Source organism: Salmo trutta, chromosome 18 (genome assembly GCF_901001165.1).
Source record: "Salmo trutta chromosome 18, fSalTru1.1, whole genome shotgun sequence".
Classification (NCBI taxonomy): Eukaryota; Metazoa; Chordata; class Actinopteri; order Salmoniformes; family Salmonidae; genus Salmo; species Salmo trutta.
In genome coordinates, this window is record NC_042974.1 from 33,811,391 (window position 1) to 33,836,648 (window position 25,258).

At 39.8% G+C, this 25,258-nt stretch overlaps 1 protein-coding gene across 6 annotated transcripts in view; it reads left to right on the forward strand.

Moving 5' to 3' along the window:
* LOC115153216 (protocadherin-15-like) overlaps positions 1 to 25,258 on the forward strand; it is a 324,073-nt gene that overhangs the window by 111,265 nt on the left and 187,550 nt on the right. For all 6 annotated transcript variants that reach the window (XM_029698418.1, XM_029698421.1, XM_029698420.1 and 3 more), the window contains 3 exons: positions 6,342 to 6,512; positions 11,071 to 11,179; positions 11,345 to 11,457. In XM_029698418.1, the coding sequence (XP_029554278.1) occupies positions 6,342 to 6,512; positions 11,071 to 11,179; positions 11,345 to 11,457 (393 nt within the window). The remainder of the gene's footprint in view (positions 1 to 6,341; positions 6,513 to 11,070; positions 11,180 to 11,344; positions 11,458 to 25,258) is intronic.

The window sequence follows — 25,258 nt, forward strand, 5'->3', positions numbered from 1 at the left end:
GCTAGCTAGGTAAACAACGTTTAAGATGACACACGTCACATGACTTCAGCAAATGAGCCAGTCTGTAACGTTAGCTATTTAAACAATACTGAACATAGTGACAAATAATGTTGTTACTACCCTGCATGAATCTGCTTGGAGCTAAGCAACCAGGTTCAATGTTAGCTAGCTAACATTAGGCTTTAAATAGCAAAGCAAACGGTTTTGAGATACGAATAATAATGTCATACACGTAGTGTTAGCTAGGGAGCCAGCCAGATAACGTTAGCTAGCTAGCTAACAGAACACTTTAGCTTGAAATGAAACGTGTAATAGCTGAAAATGTATCTACAGTAGATAGACTATCTTACAAATATACATCATGATGTATGATGTACGTGTCTCCCTGTCACGGATGCCATGCCAAGGTTTCCCTTAGTTTGAAGATGTAATCCGGAGACAGGTGTTTTCTCCATCTCTTTAGCTTTCATACTCTAATTCCACTGATTTCAAAACTTGATCCTCCAGAATGCAGAGAGCAATGCTTATGCAGCTCCCCTACACAATACATTTAAAAAATATGAATCAGACAGGATTACCAACACAGATTGACCAGCTCAAATAGACAGAAGCCTTCTCCAGTTGAAGTCGGAAGTTTAAATACACTTAGGTTGGAGTCATTAAAACTCGTTTTTCAACCACTCCCCAAATTTCTTGTTAACAAACTATAGTTTTGGCAAGTCGGTTAGAACATCTACTTTGTGCATGACACAAGTAATTTCTCCAACAATTGTTTACAGACAGATTATTTCACTTATAATTCACTGTCTCACAATTCCAGTGGGTGAGAAGTTTACATACACTAAGTTGACTGTGCCTTTAAACAGCTTGGAAAATTCCAGAAAATGATGTCATGGCTTTAGAAGCTTGTGATATGCTAATGACATAATTTGAGTCAATTGGAGGTGTACCTGTGGATGTATTTCAATAGTACGCAAGTATAAACACCATGGGACCACGCAGCCGTCATACCGCTCAGAAAGGAGACGGGTTCTGTCTCCTAGAGATGAATGTACTTTGGTGCGAAAAGTGAAAATCAATCCCAGAACAACAACAAAGGACCTTGTGAAGATGCTGGAGGAAACAGGTACAAAAGTATCTATATCCACAGTAAAACGATTCCCATATGGACATAACATGAAAGGAAGAAGCCACTGCAAAGAAAATGGCATAAAAAAGCCAGACTACGGTTTGCAACTGCACATAGGAACAAAGATCGTCCTTTTTGGGGAAATGTCCTCTGGTCTGATGAAAGAGAAATAGATCTGTTTGGCCATAATGACCATCGTTATGTTTGGAGAAAAAAGGGCGAGGCTTGCAAGCCGAAGAACAACATCCCAACCGTGAAGCACGGGGGTGGCAACATCATGTTGTGGGGGTGCTTTGCTGCAGGAGGGACTGGTGCACTTCACAAAATAGATGGCATCATGAGGCGGGAAAATTATGTGGATATATTGAAGTAACATCTCATGACATCAGTCAGGAAGTTAAAGCTTGGTCACAAATGGGTCTTCCAAATGGACAATGACCCCAAGCATACTTCCAAAGTTGTGGCAAAATGGCTTAAGTCCAACAAAGTCAAGGTATTGGAGTGGCAATCACAAAGCCCTGACCTCAATCCTATAGAACATTTGTGGGCAGAACTGAAAAAGCATGTGCGAGCAAGGATGCCTACAAACTTGACTCAGTTACACCAGCTCTGTCAGGAAGAATGAGCCAAAATTCACCCAACTTAAAGTTGGGTGAAAATGTGTGTGTTTTTTATTTGTGGATTTTATTTGTGGAGTGACTTTGTTGCAACTATGAAACAAAAAGCATTTGTGTTGGAACACGGCAACATCTTATTTTTATGACGACAAAATAAAATACAAATACCCCAACAACCAAGATGCATGGTCAAAATACACGGTAAAATTATTAAAACCTCAGTAGCACCAAAAGGCTTTGATAAATAGTGTAACTCAATTATTGTCAGCTAGTGCTTGTGTGCATCTCCACGCAATTACATCAGTTTGATTTAATTTGGCTGTTGACCCTTGTCTCCCAGTTAACACAATTTCCGTAACTTTCACTTGCCTGACACACTGTGACATACCTTTGTTTGGTTGTAGTGTGTAATAGTCTCCGGTTTTCTCTTCATTGTGTCCCATTGTCTTGTCATTCTTCATCACCGTTGTGAAGTAGAAGGCTGTGCAGGTGCCTTATTTTGTGCAGAGGGAGGGAGCTCCCATCTCACTTTATTCATGGTGCCGGCCAGACTTTTTTTCTTTGCAAGCAACTTGTTCGGCCAATGGCAGTGAAGTGAAGAAATTGTCCATGGTGACATTTCTCCCCTTGCCAACATAAGGTTTCACAAGCCTCATCACCACATTCTCAGACACTCGCTCACCTGCTGCCCGGTGTGGGTATTTTCCCAGATATTGAAAGCCGTTCAGAATGTACAATTACATATGCTCTCACTGTGTAGCCTACTCCAAGTAGTCCAGAGTAAACTGATAAGACTGCTTTGTTTTGTTGGACTGATATAGGGTACATACCATTTTAAGATTATAATTAGAATGGATCAATACAATAGAATGGGCCGCCCTGTTCTTCATTCACAATTAGTGATTACATAATTATGGATCGTTCGCTTCCCGTCGCTCATCAACTCACCCATTCTCCCGTTTTCTCCACCATCATACTTGACTTAATTTATTTAATCTGTTATACATCTGAAATTAGTTTTAGTATGGTTTCGGTTAATTTTCAGGGCAATTTTCAGGGTGATTATCAGCTGGGGACTGCACTTTCAACTGTCAGAAGAAGGAGCGGAGCAGGCCCTAGTGTTAGAAGAAGGAGGGGAAATGGGAAAAAACATTGAAAAAATGACATGCCCTCCTAAAACTGGTTATAACTCCAGTTCTGTTTGTGATATTAAGATTCTAACACCAGCAGTCTGTTATATAGACCTATTTAGGAAAAGTCAACGACGGACGGCGGCATGACTTAAAAATAAGTACAATCATGAGCAGTCAAAATGACTGCTTTAGCAGTTCTATTGTTAAAGGTACATAGAGTGCAGAATATCAAAATCCTGAGACATTTGTAAATCTTTTTTTTTTTAGTAGGGTATAATCGTAGATAGAACCTTATGGCTCTGAAATGTTAAGGTTCTAACTCACACTTCTGAACTAGTAGCTTTTTGAATACATAAATTATTGAATGACACTATTTTACCAAAATAGAACACATTTCAAATACATTAAGAAATGTATTATGATCATCAGACGAATTACTGTCATAACTGAACAATGATGTGACAACATCATTTACTTTAAGATTTCTGACTGTGTTGTTTTTTTTGCTTAGATCATACTTAAAGGGATATGGCAAAGACATGTTCAGATTGGTCCGTCTGTATTTGTTCAGGCTTGTGATTGGATTGCAGATGCAACCTTATAGCGCCAAGTTCAAATGGGGTTTATGCAGATAGAACTTTCTAGTTTTAAATATTTTTCCTAGACATATGAAGAGCTAACTCATAAGTGACTAATTTATTTTTGACAAATATATCAGATAGAACCTTATAGTCCCAAGGTCTCAAAGAAACAAAGAGACAAACACATAAACACAGCTTTACAAATAGCGTAACATTTACCTAACCCATAATTACTTTGAGTCCAGAACTACCTAACTGAAATGTCGGTCCCTCCTTCATGTTGCCATAATTATTTATTTCCTAATTTGCATAAAGACTCCAGGCTCTCTTTGGAGCTCTGTCAGATTATAGTTTATAGGCTAACAGTTTAGCATATCAGGATAGATTTAATTAGAGCTTTTACTAGAGCAAGTTCAGTGGCCCCCAGACTACCAACAGGCTACAGGAGGGAGGCAGACATATGGGAAATCAAGTGGTGCTAATGAGGCTGGTTTGGGCTCCCGAGTGGCGCAGCGGTCTAAGGCACTGCATCTCAGTGCAAGATGTATCATTATAGTACCTGGTTTGAATCCATGCTGTCTTACATCCGGCCGTGATTGGGAGTTCCATAGGGCGGCGCACAATTGGCCCAGCGTTGTCCGGGTTTGGCCGGAGTAGGCCGTCATTAAAAATAACAATTTGTTCTTAACTGACTTGCCTAGTTAAATAAAGGTCGTAGGCCGTACCTATTTCTCCTGGTCAATAGCCATGAGGAGTCCCTGACAAGGATTATGAATCGGACACTGTTATGCTACCTGTGACCATTATCAACACCATTATCCAAGAAACTCTAGACCAACACCAATTTGCATTCCCCCCTAACAGATCCACAGATGATGCCATTTCTATTGCACTTCACACTTCCCTTTCCCACCTTGACAAAATGAACACCTATGTGAGAATGCTATTCATTGACTACAGTTCAGCGTTCAATGCCATAGTGCCCTCAAAGCTCATCACTAAGCTAGGGACCCTGGGACTAAACACCTCCCTATGCAACTGGATCCTGGACATCCTGACGGGCCGCCCCCAGGTGGTAAGGGTAGGTAACAACACATCTGCCACGCTGATCCTCAATACAAGGACCCCTCAGGGGTGCAAGCTCAGTCCCCTCCTGTACTCCCTGTTCACTCATGACTGCACAGCCAGGCACGACTCCAACACCATCATTAAGTTTGCAGATGACACAACAGTGGTAGGCCTGATCACGACAACGATGAGACAGCCTATAGGTAGGAGGTCAGAGACCTGACCGTGTGGTGCAAGGACAACAACCTCTCCCTCAATGTGATCAAGACAAAGGAGATGATTGTGGACTACAGGTAAATGAGAACCGAGCACACCCCCATTCTCTTCGACAAGGCTGTTGTGGAGCAGTTTGTGAGCTTCAAGTTCCTTGGCGTCCACATCACCAACAAACTAACATGGTCCAAGCACACCATGACAGTTGTGAAGAGGGCACGACAAAACCTATTCCCCCTCAGGAGACTGAAAATATTAAGGCATGGGTCCTCGGATCCTCAAAAGGTTTTACAGCTGCACCATCGAGAGCATCCTGACAGGTTGCATCACTGCCTGGTATGGCAACTGCGGCCTCCGACCGCAAGGCACTACAGAGGGTAGTGCGTACGGCCCAATACATCACTAGGGCCAAGCTTCCTGCCATCCAAGACCTCTATACCAGGAGGTGTTAGAGGAAGGCCCTAAAAAATGTCAAAGACTCCAGCCACCCTAGTCATCAACTGTTCTCTCTGCTACTGCACAGCAAGCGGTACCAGAACGCAAAGTCTGTGTCCAAAAGGCCTCTAAACAGCTTCTACCCCAAGCCATAAGATTCCTGAACATCTAATCAAATGTCAACCCAGACTACGTACGCTGCTGCTATTCTCTGTTATTATCTATGCATAGTCACTTTAATAACTCTACCTACGTACATATTACCTCAATTACCTCGACACTGGTGCCCCCGCACATTGACTCTGATCTTTTACCCCCTGTATATAGCTCCACTATTGTTATTTTTACTGCTGCTCTTTAATTATTTGTTATTTTTATCTTACTTTTTTCAGGTATTTCTTAAAACTGCATTGTTGGTTAAGGGCTTGTAAGTAAGCATTTCACTATAAGGTCTACACATCTTGTATCCGGCGCATGTGACAAATAAAATTTTATTTGATTTTGACAGTATGATTACACAGGAGAAGAAGAAGAAAATGAAGAGAGGAAAAAGGGATTGAGATAGAGAGAAGACAGAATGTCACAGAGACAGACAGACTAATAGAAAGAGGAACAGAGGAAAGGGATTTATTTGCTTTGTTTCCCCAGTAAATATGGATGACATGGCATTATTTGGACCTCTGCTGCTTATGTCAGGGTTCAATTATTGTGACAATGTGAAGTGCTGCTCAGAGAGTATTGGGAGAAGGAAATTGCCAGAAAATATACTGCAATTACTTTTATAATTTCTCGTGTGCATGTGCGTTTCTGTACTGTCTGTATATTGGTGTCCTTGAAAAAGATAACTGTACACAATGCTTTCTAGAATCTGATTCCTTGAGTAGGGGTACATGTCGAATATCTCTGAGTGTCTTAAGATGGTAAAGACTCATTTTAAATGTAGGAAAATAGAGGAGTGGTTGTTACAATTGATATTTGACGTAGAGGTAGAGTGATGATGAAATGTATTTCTCAACCTAAATGTTCAGTAACTTTATGAAGTTGACCATGGAATTGAAAAGAGAAATTGGTCTCATGATTGATTGATTCATTTTTATTGATTATATTTGAAAGTGTTGTTCATTCATGGCTTTGGTAAGTAACAATGTTGACTTCCGTCCTATAGGACCGTACCCTGTACGATGCCAACAGGCGGACTGCTACGACCACGCTGACCATAGACGTTCTGGATGGAGATGACCTGGGGCCTATGTTCCTGCCCTGTGTCCTGGTCAACAACACCCATGACTGCAACCCCCTCACCTACCGCATCACCATACCAGAGTTCACCCAACCGGTATGAACCACACTGTGAGGGGTGTACTGTAGGCTTTGTGCGTTTGTAGGGGAACGGGAAGTGATTGAGTGCAAGTGTGTGTTTGTGTGCAACTGCAACCTCTCATCTCCTGTGTTTTACTGTAGGCAAAACCCAGCAACAGACAGAGAGGATGAGCCACTAAAGTTTGACTTGGGAACTTACAGTGCCTTCAGGAAGTATTCATACCCCTTGACTTTTAGAAACCTGAATTTAAAATTAATATTTTAATATTAATATTTTAAATTCATATCTTGTGTCACTGGAATACACACAATACCCCATAATGTCAAAGTGGAATTATGTTTTTAGAAATGTTTACAAATTAATTAAAAATGAAAAGCTGAAATGTCTTCAGTCAATAAGTATTCAACATAAATGAGTTTAATATTTGCCAATTATTCTTTTAAAGATTATTCAAGCTCTGTCAAGTTGGGGCCGAACTCCCTGCCACCCAGGACCTACAGTTGAAGTCGAAAGTTTACGTACACTTAGGTTGGAGTCATTAAAACTTGTTTTCAACCACTCCACAAATTTCTTGTTAACAAAATATAGTTTTGGCAAGTCGGTTACGACATCTACTTTGTGCATGACAACAAGTCATTTTTCCAACAATTGTTTACAGACAGATTATTTCACTTATAATTCACTGTATCACAATTCCAGTGGGTCAGAAGTTTACATACACTAAGTTGACAATGTCTTTAAACAGCTTGGAAAATTCCAGAAAATGATGTCATGGCTTTAGAAGCTTCTGACAGGCTAATTGACTTCATTTGAGTCAATTGGAGGTGTACCTGTGGTTGTATTTCAAGGCCTACCTTCAAACTCAGTGCCTCTTTGCTTGACATCATGGGAAAATCAAAAGAAATCAGCCAAGACGTCAGAAAAAAAATTGTAGACCTCCACATATCTGGTTCATCCTTGGGAGCAATTTCCAAACACCTGAAGGTACCACGTTCAAATGTACAAACAATAGTACGCAAGTATAAACACCATGGGACCACGCAGCCGTCATACCGCTCAGGAAGGAGACGCGTTCTGTCTCCTAGAGATGAACGTACTTTGGTGCAAAAAATGCAAATCAATCTCAAAAAATATATATAATAAAGCCAGACTACGGTTTGCAACTGCACATGGGGACAAAGATCGTACTTTTTGGAGAAATGTCCTCTGGTCTGATGAAACAAAAATATAACTTTTTGGCCATAATGACCATCGTATGTTTGGAGGAAAAAGGCCGAAGAACAACATCCCAACCCTGAAGCACGGGGGTGGCCTCATCATGTTGTGGGGGTGCTTTATTGCAGGAGGTACTGGTGCACTTCAGAAAATAGATGGCATCAAGAGGAAGGGAAATTATGTGGATATAATTTAGCAACATCTCAAGACATCAGTTAGGAAGTTAAAGCTTGGTCGCAAATGGGTCTTCCAAATGGACAATGACCCCAAGCATACTTCCAAAGTTGTGGAAAAATGGCTTAAGGACAACAAAGTCAAGGTATTAGAGTGGTCATCACAAAGCCATGACCTCAATCCTACAGAATATTTGTGGGCAGAACTGAAAAAGCGTGTGCGAGCAAGGAGGCCTACATACCTAACTCAGTTACACCAGCTCTGTCAGGAGGAATGGGACAGCATTCACCCAACTTATTGTGGGAAGCTTGTGGAATACTACCCAAAACATTTGATCCAAGTTAAACAATCTAAAGGCAATGCTACCAAATATGAATTGAGTGTATGTAAACTTCTGACCCACTGGGAATGTGATGACAGAAATAAAAGCTGAAATAAATCATTCTCTCTACTATTTTTCTGACATTTAACATTCTTAAAATAAAGTGGTGATTCTAACTGACCTAAAACAGGGCATTTTTACTAGGATTAAATGTCAGGAATTGTGAAAAACTGAATTTAAATATATTTGGCTAAGGTGTATGTAATTTTCTGACTTCAACTGTAAATACCAGGCGGTGTCAGAGAAAGGCCCTAAAATTGTCAAAGACTCCAGCCACCCAAGTCATAGACTGTAAGCTTTGTTACCAAATGTCAAGCAGTACTGGAGAGCTACCCCCAAGCCATAAGCTTCTACCCCCAAGTGTGTGTGCATAGAGTCACAGTGTGTGTGACTCTATGCACACACACTGGACTCTATGCACACACACTACCCCCACACTCACACATACTTACACGAACACTCCAATACATACACACACTCACTCACATATAACATGCACACACAGGCACACTGTCACCACACACACACTTACACACCTCCACGCTCATCACATGCACTGTTGCTACTGTCTATTATCCATTATTTTGCCTTGTCACTTTACCCCTACCTACAGTGCATTTGGAAAGTATTCAGACCCCTTGACTTTTTCCACATTTTGTTACGTTACAGCATTATTCTACAATGTATTAAATAAAAACTTTTCCACATCAATCTACACGCATTACCCCATAATGACAAAGCGACAACATGTTTTTAGAATTTTTGCAAATTTCAAAACAATATAAAACAAAAAGATCTTATTTACATAAGTATTCAGTCCCTTTGCTATGAGACTCGAAGTTGAGCTCAGGTGCATCCTGTTTCCATTGATCATCCTTGAGATGTTTCTACATCTTTGATTGGACTCCACCTGTGGTAAATTCAATTGATTGGATATGATTTGGAAAGGAACACACCTGTCTAAATAAGGTCCCACAGTTGACAGTGCATGTCAGAGCAAAATCGAAGCCATGAAGTTGAAGGAATTGTCCATAGAGCACCAAAACAGGATTGTGTTGAGGCTCAGACCAGGGGAAAGGTTACCACAAAATGTCTGCAGCATTGAAGGTCCCCAAGAACACAGTGGCCTCCATCATTCTTAAATGGAAGAAGTTTGGAAACAGACTCTCAGACCATGAGAAACAAGATTCACTGGTCTGATGAAACCAAGAATGAACTCCTTGGCCTGAATGCTAAGCGTGACGTGTGGAGGAAACCTGGCACCATCCCTACTGTGAAGCATGGTGGTGGCAGCATCATGCTGTGGGGATGTTTTTCAGCGGCTAGGACTGGGAGACTAGTCAGGGTCAAGGGAAAGATGAATGGAGAAAAGCGCTCAGGACTTCAGATGGGGTGAAGGTTCACCATCCAACAGGACAACAACCCTAAGCACACAGCCAAGACAACACAGGAGTGGCTTCGGGACAAGTCTCTGAATGTCCTTGAGTGGTCCAGCCAGAGCCCAGACTTGAACCTGATCGAACATCTCTGGTAAGACCTGAAAATAGCTGTGCAGCGACGCTCCCCATCCAACCTAACAGAGCTTGAGAGGATCTGCAGAGAAGAATGCAGAAGTCTCGAGGCTGTAATCGTTGCCAAAGTTACTTCAACAAAGTACTGAGTAAAGGGTCTGAATACTTATGTAAATGTGATATTTCAGTTTAACATTTTTAATACATTTGCCAAAATGTCAAAATCCTGTTTTTGCTGTGTCTTTATCTGGTATTGTGTGTAGATGAATGAGGGGAAAAAAATATTTAATCCATTTTAGAATAAGGCTGTAACGTAACAAAATGTGGAAAAAGTCAACGGGTCTGAATTCTTTCCGAATGCACTATAAGTCTTTGTATTCAGGACATAAAGTGAATTTCTTTGCCACATTTTTGCAGTTCTACTTTTTTGCCTTATTGCAAACAGGATGCCTTATGGCAAAGATAATATTATTATTCTGTCCAGGCTTCCCTCTTTTCACTCTCATTTAGGTTAGTATTGGAGAGTAACTGCAATGTTGTTGATCAATCTTCAGTTTTCTCCTATCACAGCAATTAAACTCTGTAACTGTAGTAAAGCCATAATTTGTCTCATGGTGAAATACCTGAGCGTTGTCCTTCCTCTCTGGCAACTGAGTTAGGAAGGACACTTGTATCTTTGTAGTGACTGGGTGTATTGATACACCATCCAATGTGTAATTAATAATGTCCCCATGATCAAAGGGCTGTCCCTTCTTTTCGAGGAATTGGAAAACCTCCCTGGTCTTTGTGGTTGAATCTGTGTTTGAAATGCACCGCTCAACTAAGGGGCCTTACAGATAATTGTATGTGTTGGCTACAGAGATGAGGTAGTTGTAACAATCATGCTAAACACTAATATTGCGCACAGAGTGAGTCCATGCAACTTATTATGTGACTTAAAGAAATTGTTATTCCTAAACTTATTTAGGCTTGCCATAACATAGGGGCTGAATACTTATTGATGCAAGACATTTCAGCTGTTAATTTTTTATTAATTTGTAAACATTTCTATAAACATAATTCCACTTTGACATTATGGGGTTTTGTGTGTAGGCCAGTGACACAAAATTCAGGCTGTAACACAACAAAATGTGAAAAAAACATGGGGTGTGAATACTTTCTGAAGGCACTGTACATTTAATAAATGTTCCCTTGGTTGCAAAAGGCTTAACATTGTAATGGGCGATACTAACCACTAACACAGTTCATTGGTTTCTGACTCCCCCCTTTTTCCTCCCTGCCTCCTTTTCAGAGAGAACTGAACCCGCTGGGGGTGACCCCACCTATCCGAGCTGTGGACATGGACAGGAACATCCAGCCCCCCTCTAAAAGGCCAGGGATCCATTACTACATACTGGTTGGTAGGTTCCTCACTGAGCTTCCAGTCACACACATGCATGTTTGCATGATCAATCCCACTATCCCACTTCAAATCTTTATTGTCCAATTACTAATGTATTATCACTGGTCAGCATTCATGCCCAAAATCACAAGAAAAGCAATATTCATTCTTTGTTTTACCTCAGGTCAGCCCTCAACGTACTCAGAGTACTTTTCCCTGAACAGGACGACTGCAGCGCTCCTGCTCCTGAAACCAGTCAGCAGAGACCTGTACACCAAATTTATCATCATCATCAAGGTAAGCAAATCCACCTTCAAACTGAAGTCAAGGTAATCATGTACCAAACATCAACCAGAGAATTTGGTTTTGTGTTGAGGGCTGGTCTAGTGGTAGTGCTGCCACCCCCAAACCACGGTATCACGCCCCTGGAGGCAATCCGAATTAGAACCAGAGATGACCTGTTATGATGCACAAAGCATACTACCACCCACCCACCAGAACCTCTCTCCATTTAAAATGGTAACCCCTGAGCACTGGGCAGGCTGCCACGTACACAGAGGAAAGGAATAAGTGATGATGTTTGAAAAGTACTTTGTGTGAGTATGGAGCAGGCGAGGGAAGAGGAGAGGGGGAGGGGGAGGTGGATGGAGGGAGATAGCACCAGTGAACTGGTGCTGGAGGTATCAGCAGGGAAAGAAAGAGAGAGTTAGAGGTTGGTATCTAGAGAAGACTGCTCTGGGTTAGCTGTCAGATACCGCTTTATAAATATGCTTACTGCCATTGAAATATATTGAGAGCTTCGTCATTGAGATACCTGGAGGAGTGAAAAGACAGTTTGTACGTAGTTGTTGTAGTTATTGTGACTTGTTATAGAATGTTCAGCACCAAGGACAATGTTGTCATTGATCCTGATGTCACATTGGAAAAAGCCATTTTCTCTCAGAGGGTGGCAAGGACAGATATGAAAAATATAGATGAGTCAGATAGATGGATTGGGTTGGATGGAAGGAGGATAGGCAGATAAAGACAGAGGAAGAGAGAATAAGGGGAGAAAAAATAGAACAAGAGATGGGGAAATAAGTTAGTCAGAGAGATAGAGAGAGGGGTAATTGAGGGAGGGGAGAGAGAGAGAGAAAGAGTGAGATGGAGTTTGTGAGAGTGGGTGGAAAGAATGAAGAATGAGTGATAAACAGTGACTGTAGGTGCAGAGGGTTTCAAACATTTATGTACATATAAGTGTCTTATATTGGCTGAAAGCTTAAATTCTTGTTCATCTAACTGCACTGTCCGATTTACAGTAGCTATTAAAGCGAAAACATGCCATGCGATTGTTTGAAGACGGTGCCCCAGATCAAAATATTTTTCCACCGGCACAGGTTTCATACATTCACAAATAACGATTAAATATTCACTTACTTTTTGAAAAAATTCCTCTGATTTCTCATCCAAAGGTCCCAGCTGTAACATGTAGTCGTTTTGTTAGATAAAATCCTTCTTTATATCCCAAAAAGTCAGTTTAGTTGGTGCCATCAATTTGAGTAATCCACTCGTTCCACCTGCAGAGAAAGGAATCCGAAAGTCTACCCCTAAACCTTGTTTCAACAAGTCAAAATATGTTTCTACTTACTCCTCAGATACCCTAAAATGTAGTCAAACTATAATATTTCTTACGGAAAGAAGTATGTCCAATAGGAAACAGATTTTAGCAGGTGTGCAATGTCTTCATAGCGCACGCAAACCAAGACTCTGTCCTTCTGCTAAAACTGATATTTGTTATTGTATATTTGTGTAGGACCTGCCTTGTTGATAGTGTGGTTAAGAAGGCAGGTCAGTGCTTTATTATGGACAGACTTCTCCCCATCTTAACTACTTTTGTATCAATATGTTTTGACCATGATGGTTTACAATCCAGGGTTACTCCAAGCAGTTTAGTCACCTCAATGTGCTCACTTTCCACATTATTCATTACACGATTTAGTTCAAGTTTAGGGTTTAGTGAATGATTTGTCCAAAATACATTGCTTTTGGTTTTTGAAATATTTAGGACTAAATTATTCCTTGCCATCCATTCTGAAACAAACTGCAACTCTTAGGTAAGTGTTGCATTCATTTCAGTCACTGTAGTAGCTGATGTGTATAGTGTTGAGTCATTTGCATACATAGACACAAGAGTCATTTGCATACATAGACACAACGACAGTGGAATGTCGTTAGTAAAGTTTGAAAAAAGTAAGCGGCCTAGACAGCTGCCCTTGGGAATTCTTGATTCTACCTGGATTATGTTGGAGAGGCTTCCAATAAACAACACCCTCTAACTACAATATAGCAGGGTGTGTAAAGCCACAACACACAAGTTTTCCCAGCAGCAGATTATGATCGATAATGTCAAAAGCTGCACTGAAGTCGAACAAAAAAGCCCCCCAACCTTTTTATCATCAATTTCTCTCAGCCAATCATCAGTCATTTGTGTAAGGTCTGTGCTTGAATGTCCTTCCCTGTAAGCGTACTGAAATGAAAGTCTGTTGTCAATTTGTTACAGTAAAATAGCATTGTATCTGGTCACACACCATTTTTTCTAAAAGTTTACTAAGGTTTGGTAACAGGGTGGTTGGTTGGCTATTTGAGCCAGTAAAGGGGGCTTTACTAGTCAGGTAGTGGAATTACAAGTTTTCTTCACTCCAGGACTGAGGGCACACACTTTCTAGTAATTTAAATTGAAGACATGGCAAATAGGAGTGGCGCTGTCATGCTCAGTAATTTTCCAACCATGTTGGCTTGTCATTGATAATAGACAACAGTATTTTTTTTTACCTCTTCCACACTCACTTTACGAAATTCAAAATGACAATGCTTGTCTTTCATAATTTGGTCTGATATACTTGGATGTGTAGTGTCAGCGTTTGTTGCTGGCATGTCATGCCTAAGTTTGCTAATCTTGCCAATGAAAAATCATTAAAGTAGTTATTTAAGCTTTTTACTATCATTTATCTTTGCTTCATAGTATAATTTCTTCTTCTTTTTATTTAGTTTTGTCACATGATTTCTCAATTTTCAGTACGTTGTGCTGCCAGACGTATTTGTCATACCTTTTGCCTCATCCTTCTTAACCATACATTTTTACATTTTTCATCAATCTAAGGGTATTAAACTGTTTTTACTGTCATTTTCTTAATGGGTGCATGCTTATTAATAACTGGAATACGCTTTTTCAGGAATGTGTCAAGTACAGCATCTGGTTGCTCCTCATTACACACCACAGACCAGCAAATATTATTTACATCATCAACAGAAGAATCACTACAGGTTGGAGGGTGTGTATCTTGTCCTGTAGTTCATTCAATGTAATGGGAGAATCCAAAGGGTTCTGATTCTAAGTTTTGTAAATTGTCATGTATACAGTATGTTTTTGCTCTTGGTTCTTTGTTATATGGCCGAAAAGGTTGTAGTAGTGGTTAATCCGTATATCTTCATTTTGTATACAGTGGTTCTTCCTGTAAAAGTTGTGTAGTACTTCAGCCCACCTTGCGGGCTGACGCAGAATTCTATGGCACGTTATTTAATTTTCAGCCATTGTTGTCATTAATGCTAGTTAGTGCAAGTTTGACCACCAGAGGGCATCTTTGAGATGTATTTTACTTTTTGTGATATTGGCTGTACTAGAGAATTTAAAACCTTTTTTTGTAAGAACATAGTATATGGGATTGATTTTAAATTTTGATTAATTCATTTGATTAATATTATGGTGTTTCTATTCGAAGAAAAATTAAAAGCAAAACCCTCAGGGTTTTCTATAGGAAAATATGGCGCTGTACAACGTGACCATTTCCACACCCTAATTGTAGGCTAACCAATACCCAAATGGAGATTCAGTGAAAAAAAATTATCAAAACCAGTCCCCATGCTTGTCTCAGAGCAGGGAGAAACGGTGCTGAAATAGTTGACCACACCCGGGTAGGCTATTGCTTCAAATCCTATTATAACAATTGGATGACGGATGGGCTAGAACAAATAAGGAATCATATTAGCACAATTAATTGGCCTACACTACATATGATTAGTACATAATAAATTCAGTGACAATAAGATGATTTTACCTTTATTTAACTAGGCAAGTCAGTTCAGAACAAATTATTTTTTTCAATGACGGCCTTGTTCAGGGGCAGGACAACAGATTTGTACATTGTCAGCTCGAGTATTCGAACTTTCAACCTTTCGGTTAGTCCAACGCTCAAACCACTAGGCTATGCTTCTGCTCATTTTGATCTGATTACGCACATAAAATCACTGTCTCTGTTCAATTATTATTTTTGTCTATTTCTCTGTGCGTTGATTGGTGAGAAAAACAGGTCTACGTAGCCTACTGTAGGCTACACTACTTTTTTTAATGTCAATATTTCTTCAGAACAATTTTCTTGATAGCAAGATAAAATGTTGCTCTCAAAAAGTATCAAGAAGAAAGGTGGATAATGAAAATGTAAGTTTCAGAGAATAATGAACAGAGACATATGCGTTCATCTCTCCATCTTTTCCCAATGCCAATCCAGTGTGTCTTATTTGCAATGAAAATATCGCTGTTTGCAAATAATTCAATCTCAGACTAATTATGAATCTAAGCATAGAACTTCAGTGGCCTTCCTGCCCCATATAGAGGCCCGACGCAGAAGCATTGAATAGTTAACAGCAAGCTGCACACACAGCTTTTATTTGCGACATATTCTGACATTTAAATGCATTATATCTGCAGTTACAATGAAGAGGGAAACAGTCGTGGATATGGTGGAGAAATTTGAGACCTTTACTAGGAAGCTTGAGTTGTTCGATTTGGACTTGTCATCTGGAAGGCTACTGAACTTCAGCACGCTGAAGAAATGACAGGCAGAGGGACCAGCCGCAACATTGTCACAAAGGTGATGGAAGATTTCATCAAGCAGCTGAGGGAAAACTTATCCACCAGATTTGAAGACTACAGCATGCCCAAGGATATCATTGTGTTTGTACGTGATCCTCTCACAGTCCGCCCAGGTCTAGAATTCTCCTTCCTTGCTAACAAAACGATACACTCGCTGGATTAGGTTTTTAAAATGTATATTGAACCTTTATTTAACTAGGCAAGTCAGTTCAGAACAAATTCTTATTTACAATGACGGCCTACCCCAGCCAAACCCGGATGACGCTGGGCCAATTGTCCGCCGCACTATGGGACTCCCAATCACGGTCAGATGTGATACAGCCTGGATTCAAACCAGGGGCTGTAGTGTTGCCTCTTGCAATGAGATGCAGTGCCTTAGACCACTGTGCCACTCGGAAGCCATGACCAATGTTACCAATATATATTGTCCTGCAAATTTTTCTTATAGTAAATCGGAGTTTGGTGAGGGCCAAACTTGGTGGGTGTCAAAATAGCTAGCCCGTGATGGCGAGCTATCTACTCAGAATATTGCAAAATGTGCTTTTGCCGAAAAGCTATTTTAAAATCGGACATAGCGATTGCATAAAGGAGTTCTGTATCTATAATTCTTAAAATAATTGTTATGTTTTTTGTGAACGTTTATCGTGAGTAATTTAGTAAATTCACCGGAAGTTTGCGGGGGGTATGCTAGTTCTGAACGTCACATGCTAATGTAAAAAGCTGTTTTTTGATATAAATATGAACTTGATTGAACAAAACATGCATGTATTGTATAACATAATGTCCTAGGGGTGTCATCTGATGAAGATCATCAAAGGTTAGTGCTGCATTTAGCTGTCTTCTGGGTTTTTGTGACATTATATGCTAGCTTGAAAAATGGGTGTCTGATTATTTCTGGCTGGGTACTCTGCTGACATAATCTAATGTTTTGCTTTCGTTGTAAAGCCTTTTTGAAATCGGACAGTGTGGTTAGATTAACGAGAGTCTTGTCTTTAAATAGCTGTAAAATAGTCATATGTTTGAGAAATTGAAGTAATAGCATTTCAAACGTTTTGAAAATCGCGCCACAGGATTACACTGGCTGTTTCGTAGGTGGGATGAATTCGTCCCGCCGGTCCCATAGAGGCCAGAGTGTTGGTGATTGTAACTGTGCTTCTGGAAACAATTTCATTATGCTTTTTTTGCCGATGTTTACTGACACCGGCCATATTCAACAGGTGTTGAGCGCTCGTAAATTCATTATTCTGCGCTCTGGTACACTCACACGAGAGTGCTCTGAAATCGCAGTAGATAGCCAGAGCGAATTTCCGAAAGCACCCAAATGTCCATTGAGAACACACAATGACTATACCATTTAGCTAACCTAAGAATGACAGGAACAATCAAGTCCATAAACGTTGAGTAGTTAGATATCCTATCGTTAATATACTGGCAAGTTTGATGTATAACTACTAACATTAGGTAGATAGCTAACATACTGGTACATACTGCTGTAATGATATGCTATGTGGTTCGTAAGGACAGCGTAGCTAACAAATTGTCAGCCAACATAACATGTAAGGTAACTTATTTGAAAAGTCATTACTTTATTACATTGAGTAGCAAGCTACCGCAAGGACGCGCTCTATCGACTGCGGCTTGAGCATGCTGTTGGTGGACTTTGGGCAAGAAGGTTGAGAGTTCAAAACCTGCTCCCTGCTTGTTTCATTTGAAGTCGTGCACAATTGTTAGTTTATTATTTGGTTTATATTGCCCATTCATTGTCAGTTAGAGACACAGTAGTGCATTTGGACACAAAAGCATAATCAGTGCTCTAACTCCCCCTTGTTCGTTAGGGAAAATCTGGTCTGTGATAGGAGATGAGTTTTTCACACCTAGCTTGGCTATTAGACTATTCTTTAGTAACGGTTGAATAGTCTAATGTTCAGCTATTAGCCCCCCTTCCCAACTTGCAACAAATTGTTGTTACTCCCATCTCGTTCCTCGCCCTCTTCCTTGCGTCGTTCTCCGCCTGAGTGTCTTGCTCGTAGCCATGCTGGCAGGATATGGCAGCACCTTCGGTTGTGCATCAAGAATTCTGCATAACAAGTTTGTATGAAGGTCTGGTTATTCACTGGCAAATTTTTATATGCTGTGGAGGTACATTTGTGTCTTTTTGTTGAGAGCAAAACTTTTTTATTTAAAAAAAAAATAATTGTTTTGAAAGCAAGAATGAGGCTTTAAAGTAAAAAAATGTTTTGCAATCAAATATTTTGTAAAAGAGCGCAAAACTTCCATTTTATTCTTGCATTTTATTCCCCAAAAATAATTTGAGAGCAAAAAATGTATTTGAAAACAAAACTGCAATTTAATTCCGCTATCAACCACCTTCCATTTTGGCCATTATTTGAGTGTCAGTTTGGCTGCAACCTTTACTGTTCAGCCTTCTTTCCGACACAAAGGATGTCATAGCGGACACCTACGAAGGACTGTGTGATGATGGCATTTCAGGTAAGCAGCACTGGGCGTTCTTCAATCCAACTTCTACATAGCTAGTAGTTAGCTCCTACGATTCAGTGTTAGTTCATAACATTCTACTATATTACATAAATACATACATATCGTAGAATAATAAATCATTGAATTATTATTCTCAAGCTAACCAAAAACATTTAGCTACAAACGCCTGTTCTCGCCATTTTCAGTTGAATTCATCTAACTTTCTTTCATGGCAACTCATAAGCAGGCCATGTCCTATTTGTTTCATAGTCGATACATAATCATATTTAATGACAGTGTAACGATTAGCTTTTTTACAGAAGGATGAAAGAACACAATATGTCTGTCAGGGAATGCTAGTCTGATATGTCGGATAAAGAGTTAGATCAGAAAGTCAGGGCCATTAAGGCAAGGATGCCCCATGCGGGTTTTAGAATGGTCAAAGGAAGTCTCCAAACAATGGGCCATCGTGTACAATGGCAAAGAGTTAGGGAGTCTTGCAGCATATAGATGGTGCAGGTATCATTGCCAGAATGATCCAGCTTTGTTGCATCGCTTGGCAAAAATACTCTGTTCCTGCTCCCCTGTCTCTCGTCCACATTGATACAAATCATAAATTGATAAGGTACTAAGATGTATAATTTCTCCATCAAATCTAAGAAGTTATTTAAACTTTTTTATTCTTAATTATTCGTAGACCAATGTTCAATGATTTATGAAATTGGAGTTGTTCTTCATCAACTGGAATACATAAATAATGAAGCAGGTTAATAGGTTAAACATTTCACTTTTAATTCCAATTCTTTTTTTCAAGATAAAACATTGTCATCTTGGCGGTATAGATGGATTTTCAAGGAAGGTAAGTATATTATTTTGTATGCATATTGCATATTTCAATCACCTAATATACAACCACAATACCAGTCTGGTGTTAAGCTTTCTGTGCTGTATTGACGTATCCTGAACATAACATCTGCTGCTTTAGATTGAATGGTCATATCACAGTTATTGTTTTCATATCTACAAAAAAGAAGCCATTTTCTTTACTTTCAGAGTGCAAGCTGATCAAGGGGTTGAAAATGTAGATTTTTACAGATGTATGTTCACTATCCGAGGAACAGGCCGTGGAAGCTTTATTGCTGGCAAAAGTGTCCATAACCAGAGGTAATTAAACTGTTCTATATTCTTTTTCTCTCTACCTCTCTGCCTGTCTTGTTGTACATGGAACCTGTCTCACATGCATTAATTAAAAAACCCTTAAGATGTCAGCTGCTAATTTTCAGATTTACACCACATCAACACTCAGCCATTTTCACTGGACTATCAAGCCCCTGTTGCTGCCAAGTCATGATTTCCCAGGGGTTTAGCCTTGCAATAACCAAGTGGTGAGACACATATCCCTCTATATTTAAATGTTTCAGGTACACTCAGATAGGTAGGTGTCTGCTTCACGTACAGACAGTAACCAATCAGAGGCACACACAACTTGCATTTCTATAACATCGGACCCACCTCAGTGTTCACTATTCATGGAGGAAGAACACAGGACCACAGAGATTAGGTTCCTCCCCGCAACAAAACCTTTTATTTCTCTCTGTTAGAGTGGAACGCTTATGGAGAGATATTTGGAGTGCAGTCAGTACTACAACTTGCTGCACAGTTTAGAGGAAGAAGGCTACCTTGGCCTGTCAAATTCTATCCACCTCTTCTGTGTGGGATATGTGTTCCTACCTCGTCTGCGGGCAGATCTACAGCATTTCACAGAGAGTTGGAATAATCACCCTTTAAGTACAGTGGTGAACCTGACACTTCACCAGCTGTTGCCTTAGCACTACACAACGGATATAAATGATCTAGTCATCATCAAGCTTCAAGTGGTATTTATGTATTCATTTGTGATCTGGTAAAAGTCTAGTAATGACATTATCCTCATGTCTCTCACCAGGTGAGACTACACACACACAGTTATATCAGCTGTGTTGGTGAACCCCTCCCACATCTGAACTGGCTGAAACAGAGGGCACAGCATGATCATAGGTGAGAGGTCACTTGGTCGGGTCAACAGGAAGTATTATTAAAGAGATGCTTTACATTGAAATACAGACAGAGATGTAGTAGTCCCAGAGTTAATGATCCAAGGTCAGTTTTGCATTTCACCTCCTGATTTAAGATGACTGACCGTCTTAGAATTTAAAAAAAACAAGGCTTAATCATGCTCTCTCGTCTGCAGGTATGTTTTGATGTGAGAGAGGAAGCCAGTCCCGTCATCGCCACCTCACCCGCTCTTAAGATAACCTTCGGGCCGACTGGTAGCCCAAGGCTGGTTAGGAGACACCGCTAGAGACACTATGTAATTGTGATGAACTGAGAGAATATTAGGTTAGCACTGTAATTCATTAATCATATGCTGTCTTCCCTGCTCCTCTGTTTATATTTTCTGTCTTCTACACCTCTCTCCCCACCTCCTCTTTGTTCGTCTTTTTTATAATGCACGCCATCTATGCATTGAAGTACAGATTGAACTTGTATTTATTATATACTATTACAATTATAATATTTATAATGCATGTATTATGTATTTATAACACCTGGATAATGAACTTTCCATAAAGCGTTTCACATTCTCCACTGGTTGAAATGAAGTAGCTCATTGAAATACTACACCTATCCTGTGTCCTAAGATTAATGCAGATGAAGAGAGTTAGATATGCATAGTGTAGTGTACTGTTTTTTTCTTCTGTATATATGAATGACAAAATCAGCCTTTACTTAAATCATGTTTCTAGTCTATTGCATAGTTACAATGTGTAATCATTGATGTCCCAGGAGCAGGAGTGGTAAACACTGTTGAAGTGTATAATTGTAATACATACATGCAGACACAGTATCATTCAAAGAATGGAGTTTGATACACCTGGTATTGGATATGACTGAAAACGAATGTCTCACAGAGATTCATACCTGAACTGCACCTTTATTTGCCAAGGAAGAGTACATAATCAGTGAATATATTCAATGTATAGGCTACAATTTGGGGATCTAATTCGTGGTAATAACTACAGTACATGTATATAGGACTTGCGTCCTTGGCACAATAAAGTTATTATATTCTACTCAATCCATAGGCTTCATTAATGCCATTCAGACTTGAAGTCGATACAACAACTATGATAGCTGAGGTTCATAGCTTCTGAATTAATATTCATACCAAACGTTTTAGGGTCCTTACACAGATCGGCTACATACTGTAGCTAGCTACATATCCATAGGCATACAGTTAATTTTATCCTCCACTACACAATAAGCAAATAAATAGTTAGCTAGCTATTTTACTTCAGATGGATTGCATGGCAAATATAAGCAAGGAAAGCTAACACAATTGTACATTCAATTTGTAGTAAATGTTTTAGCCATCTAGATTCTTTACATCCACTGTTTCACAAGACGACAGCCTGGTTTGCTGGTTTTCTCAGGAGTCCCTAAAACATTAAACAACATGAATTACAATGTCATAACACTAGCTAGCTAGCTGGCTATTGTTAGCTAGTCAGCTAACTTGCTAAATAGCGATTTTCATAAATTATGACCAAAAAATATGCATAATCGTTTGTCTCTACATTAACTAACAAATTCCTCTCAATTATACATTTTTTGCTTGACTCGTTATGAAGTTATAGTTACTTATATTTTCTTCCACTGTAACGTTTTGTCAGCCAACTTTGCTGAAGAAAGTCACCAGCGATGGATGGCTCGCGTCAAATTTGTCATTGGAACCATTCGATATGATTGGTCATATGAAAACCCAAATGCATAATGAGTGCTCTAACTCCCCATTGCGGTGGTCTGGAGCAATGAAACCATGACGCTGGATACCTCTAAGTCCTGTGTTGTAAGCTCGCAACTTTTAAAGGAGAAACCACTGTATATGGCTCTCTGCCCAAAATTTAATTTGGAGGATTGGAAGCTTCTAAATTAATATCTAAGGGACATTTTTCATTAGGGCAAATCTGGACAATGGCATGGGCAAGAGACGGTGGTAATATTTTTCCTTTTGTATACTATAATACTGTACATGGCATCCAGGTCATTTTTAGAATAAAAACCTTGGTGTAACAACAGTTTTAGTAAGTAATACTGATGAGTGGAAACAAAAAACATGATTGTATTTTTATATCACCCATTCACTGTCAGTTAGAGACACATTAGTGCCTTGAGACCCAAAAGCATAATCAGTGCTCTAACTCCCACTTGCGGTTGTCTGGAGCAATGAAGCAGTGACGCAGGGTACCGTAATAAACCAGAAATTACCTCTAGATCCCGCAGCATAAACTCAAAACCTTTAATTGAGCAACCACTGTAGCTACATCTTTGTGTTGTTGTTGACTTTATTCTGTGGATTCTTCAACCAAATTGAGTTGTTTTCTGATGTGCTTTTACTTCTTTTTTGTATTTCTCTACTGTTTCAGTGTTTCCCCATACCAAAGGAGTATGTTCTGGGTCTCTGGGTCTCTGTGTTTTTGGTTGGATAGGTTTCTAAATTTATTTGTAGGTTTTTGCACTCTTCAGCAAACCATTCTCACTGCTGTAAATCTTCTTAGGCTGCTAAGTTTACACCGTCACTATTTCAGGAAGTTGTATCGGAGGGATTGAATTTATTTTTGGACAATTGTTCTTTGGTAGGTTTCTACGCCATCTTCCTTCCATCTATAGCATTTATTAATAGCATGCAGTCTGTTGGGCTTTCAAGCCTCATGGTTCAGTATTGCTCTGTTCAAGCAGGTTGTGATTTTTCTGTGGTCTGATAGGGATGTCAGTGGGATGACTGTGAACGCTCTGAGTTGAGGTCTGTGATAAAGTAGTTTACAGTATTGCTGCCAAGGGATGAGCTGTTGGTGTACCTACCATAGGAGTCCCCTTGCAACCTACCTTTGACTATGTACAGACCTAATGTGCTACAGAACAGCTGAAATTGTGACCTGTTTTTGTTGGTTATGTTACCATAGTTGTGTCTAGGATCAGACAATTATTTTCAATTTTCGCCTAAAATGACATACCCAAATCTAACTGCTTGTAGCTCATGACCTGAACCAAGGATATGCCTATTCTTGATACCAATTGAAAGAAAACACTGTGAAAATGTGAAATTAATGTAGGAGAATATAACACATTAGATCTGGTAAAAGATAATACAAAAACATGCGTTAAAATTTTTTTTTTTTGCTGTTGTTCCATCATCTTTGAACTGCAAGAGAAAGGCCACAATGTATTATTCTAGTTTAGGCGCAATTTAGATTTTGGCCACTAGATGGCAGCAGTGTATGTGCAACATTTTAGACTGAACCAATGAACCATTGCATTTCTGTTCAAAATGTTGTATCATGTCTACCCAAATATGCCTATTGGTTTATAGATACATTTTCAAGTTCATAACCGTGTACTCTCCTCAAACAATATGGTATTATTTCACTGTAATAGCTACTGCAAATTGGACAGCGCAGTTAGACTAACAAGAATTTAAGCTTTCTGCCCGTGTCAGATATGTCTATGTCCTAGGAAATGTTCTTGTTCCTTACATCCTCATGCTAATCACTTTAGCGCATGTTAGCTCAACCGTCCCTTGGGGGGTAATCATCAATCCCGTAGAGGTTAAAGCACTTTCCCTCAGGTGTTCCTGAGAGTAGTTTAGATCCTAGGGAGGAACAGTAAGTTAGAGGTTGATGGTGGATCGATGGTTGTCTATTCTCATCAGACTGAAATGGGCAGGAGGTGTGGGTGGTCAGGGGAGATGGACACTGTGAAAATGGACAGATGTATCGGTGGTGGTGAACATAGAAGGAGTGCTCTTCATGGGAGCAGTAAGATATGAGAACACAACCCTACAGTCTTGACACAGATGAACAGATGAGATAGCACTCCAAATGTGAAGGGAGGATTACCTTAAGAACATATCTTCATGTGACTGTCATCTCTTCTTTTAGTCTTTAGACGAGGGCTGTTCCATGTCGGTTTTTCGTCCTCACGTTCTGATTCGAAGCTGGAACACCAAGTTAGTGCAATTAACTCAGGTAGAAGCAAAAATCAGAAGTGTTTTTGGCCTCCATGACCGGAATTGATCAGCCCTGCTTTACACTGTAGAAAATCTACAGTACCTACTAGTCTAGTGTGTCAGTGGGTTCATTAAGAATTTGGATTCAGTACCTTTCAGTGATATACCACCTCTCCCTTTCTCTGCCAGCAAGAGGGCATCATATTATTTCTCTAAGGGAAGCTTCAACAAAATAAACCCAGCGAAAACAAGTTAATGTGCCCAATTAGTTTCAAGTCACAGCTTTAAATTATGTTGCTCCCCTCTGCCCTCCACTCCTCTCTCCCCATTTCAACTTCACCTTTTCTCTCCTCTTATCCTTTCCTCCTCATCAGGATTACTTTAAAGAATTGTGACAATGCCTATTTCCCAACATGCATACTACCGTGCTTCACACTCTTATGCTCCGAGGACATTTTCTGTGGATGTTCTCTTGAGTACGCTCTTGTGAGGACAAGAGTGTGGAGAATGCATAAAATGTCACATCTGAGAAGCACTTGCAATCCCCTACTGTATTACCCCACTCTGCACATCCACATTCACTGAACCTTCTTCCAACCAGGACAATGGCAATGAAGATGAAACAAGATATATACAAAGGAAACTTTTTACTACATATCTATCAG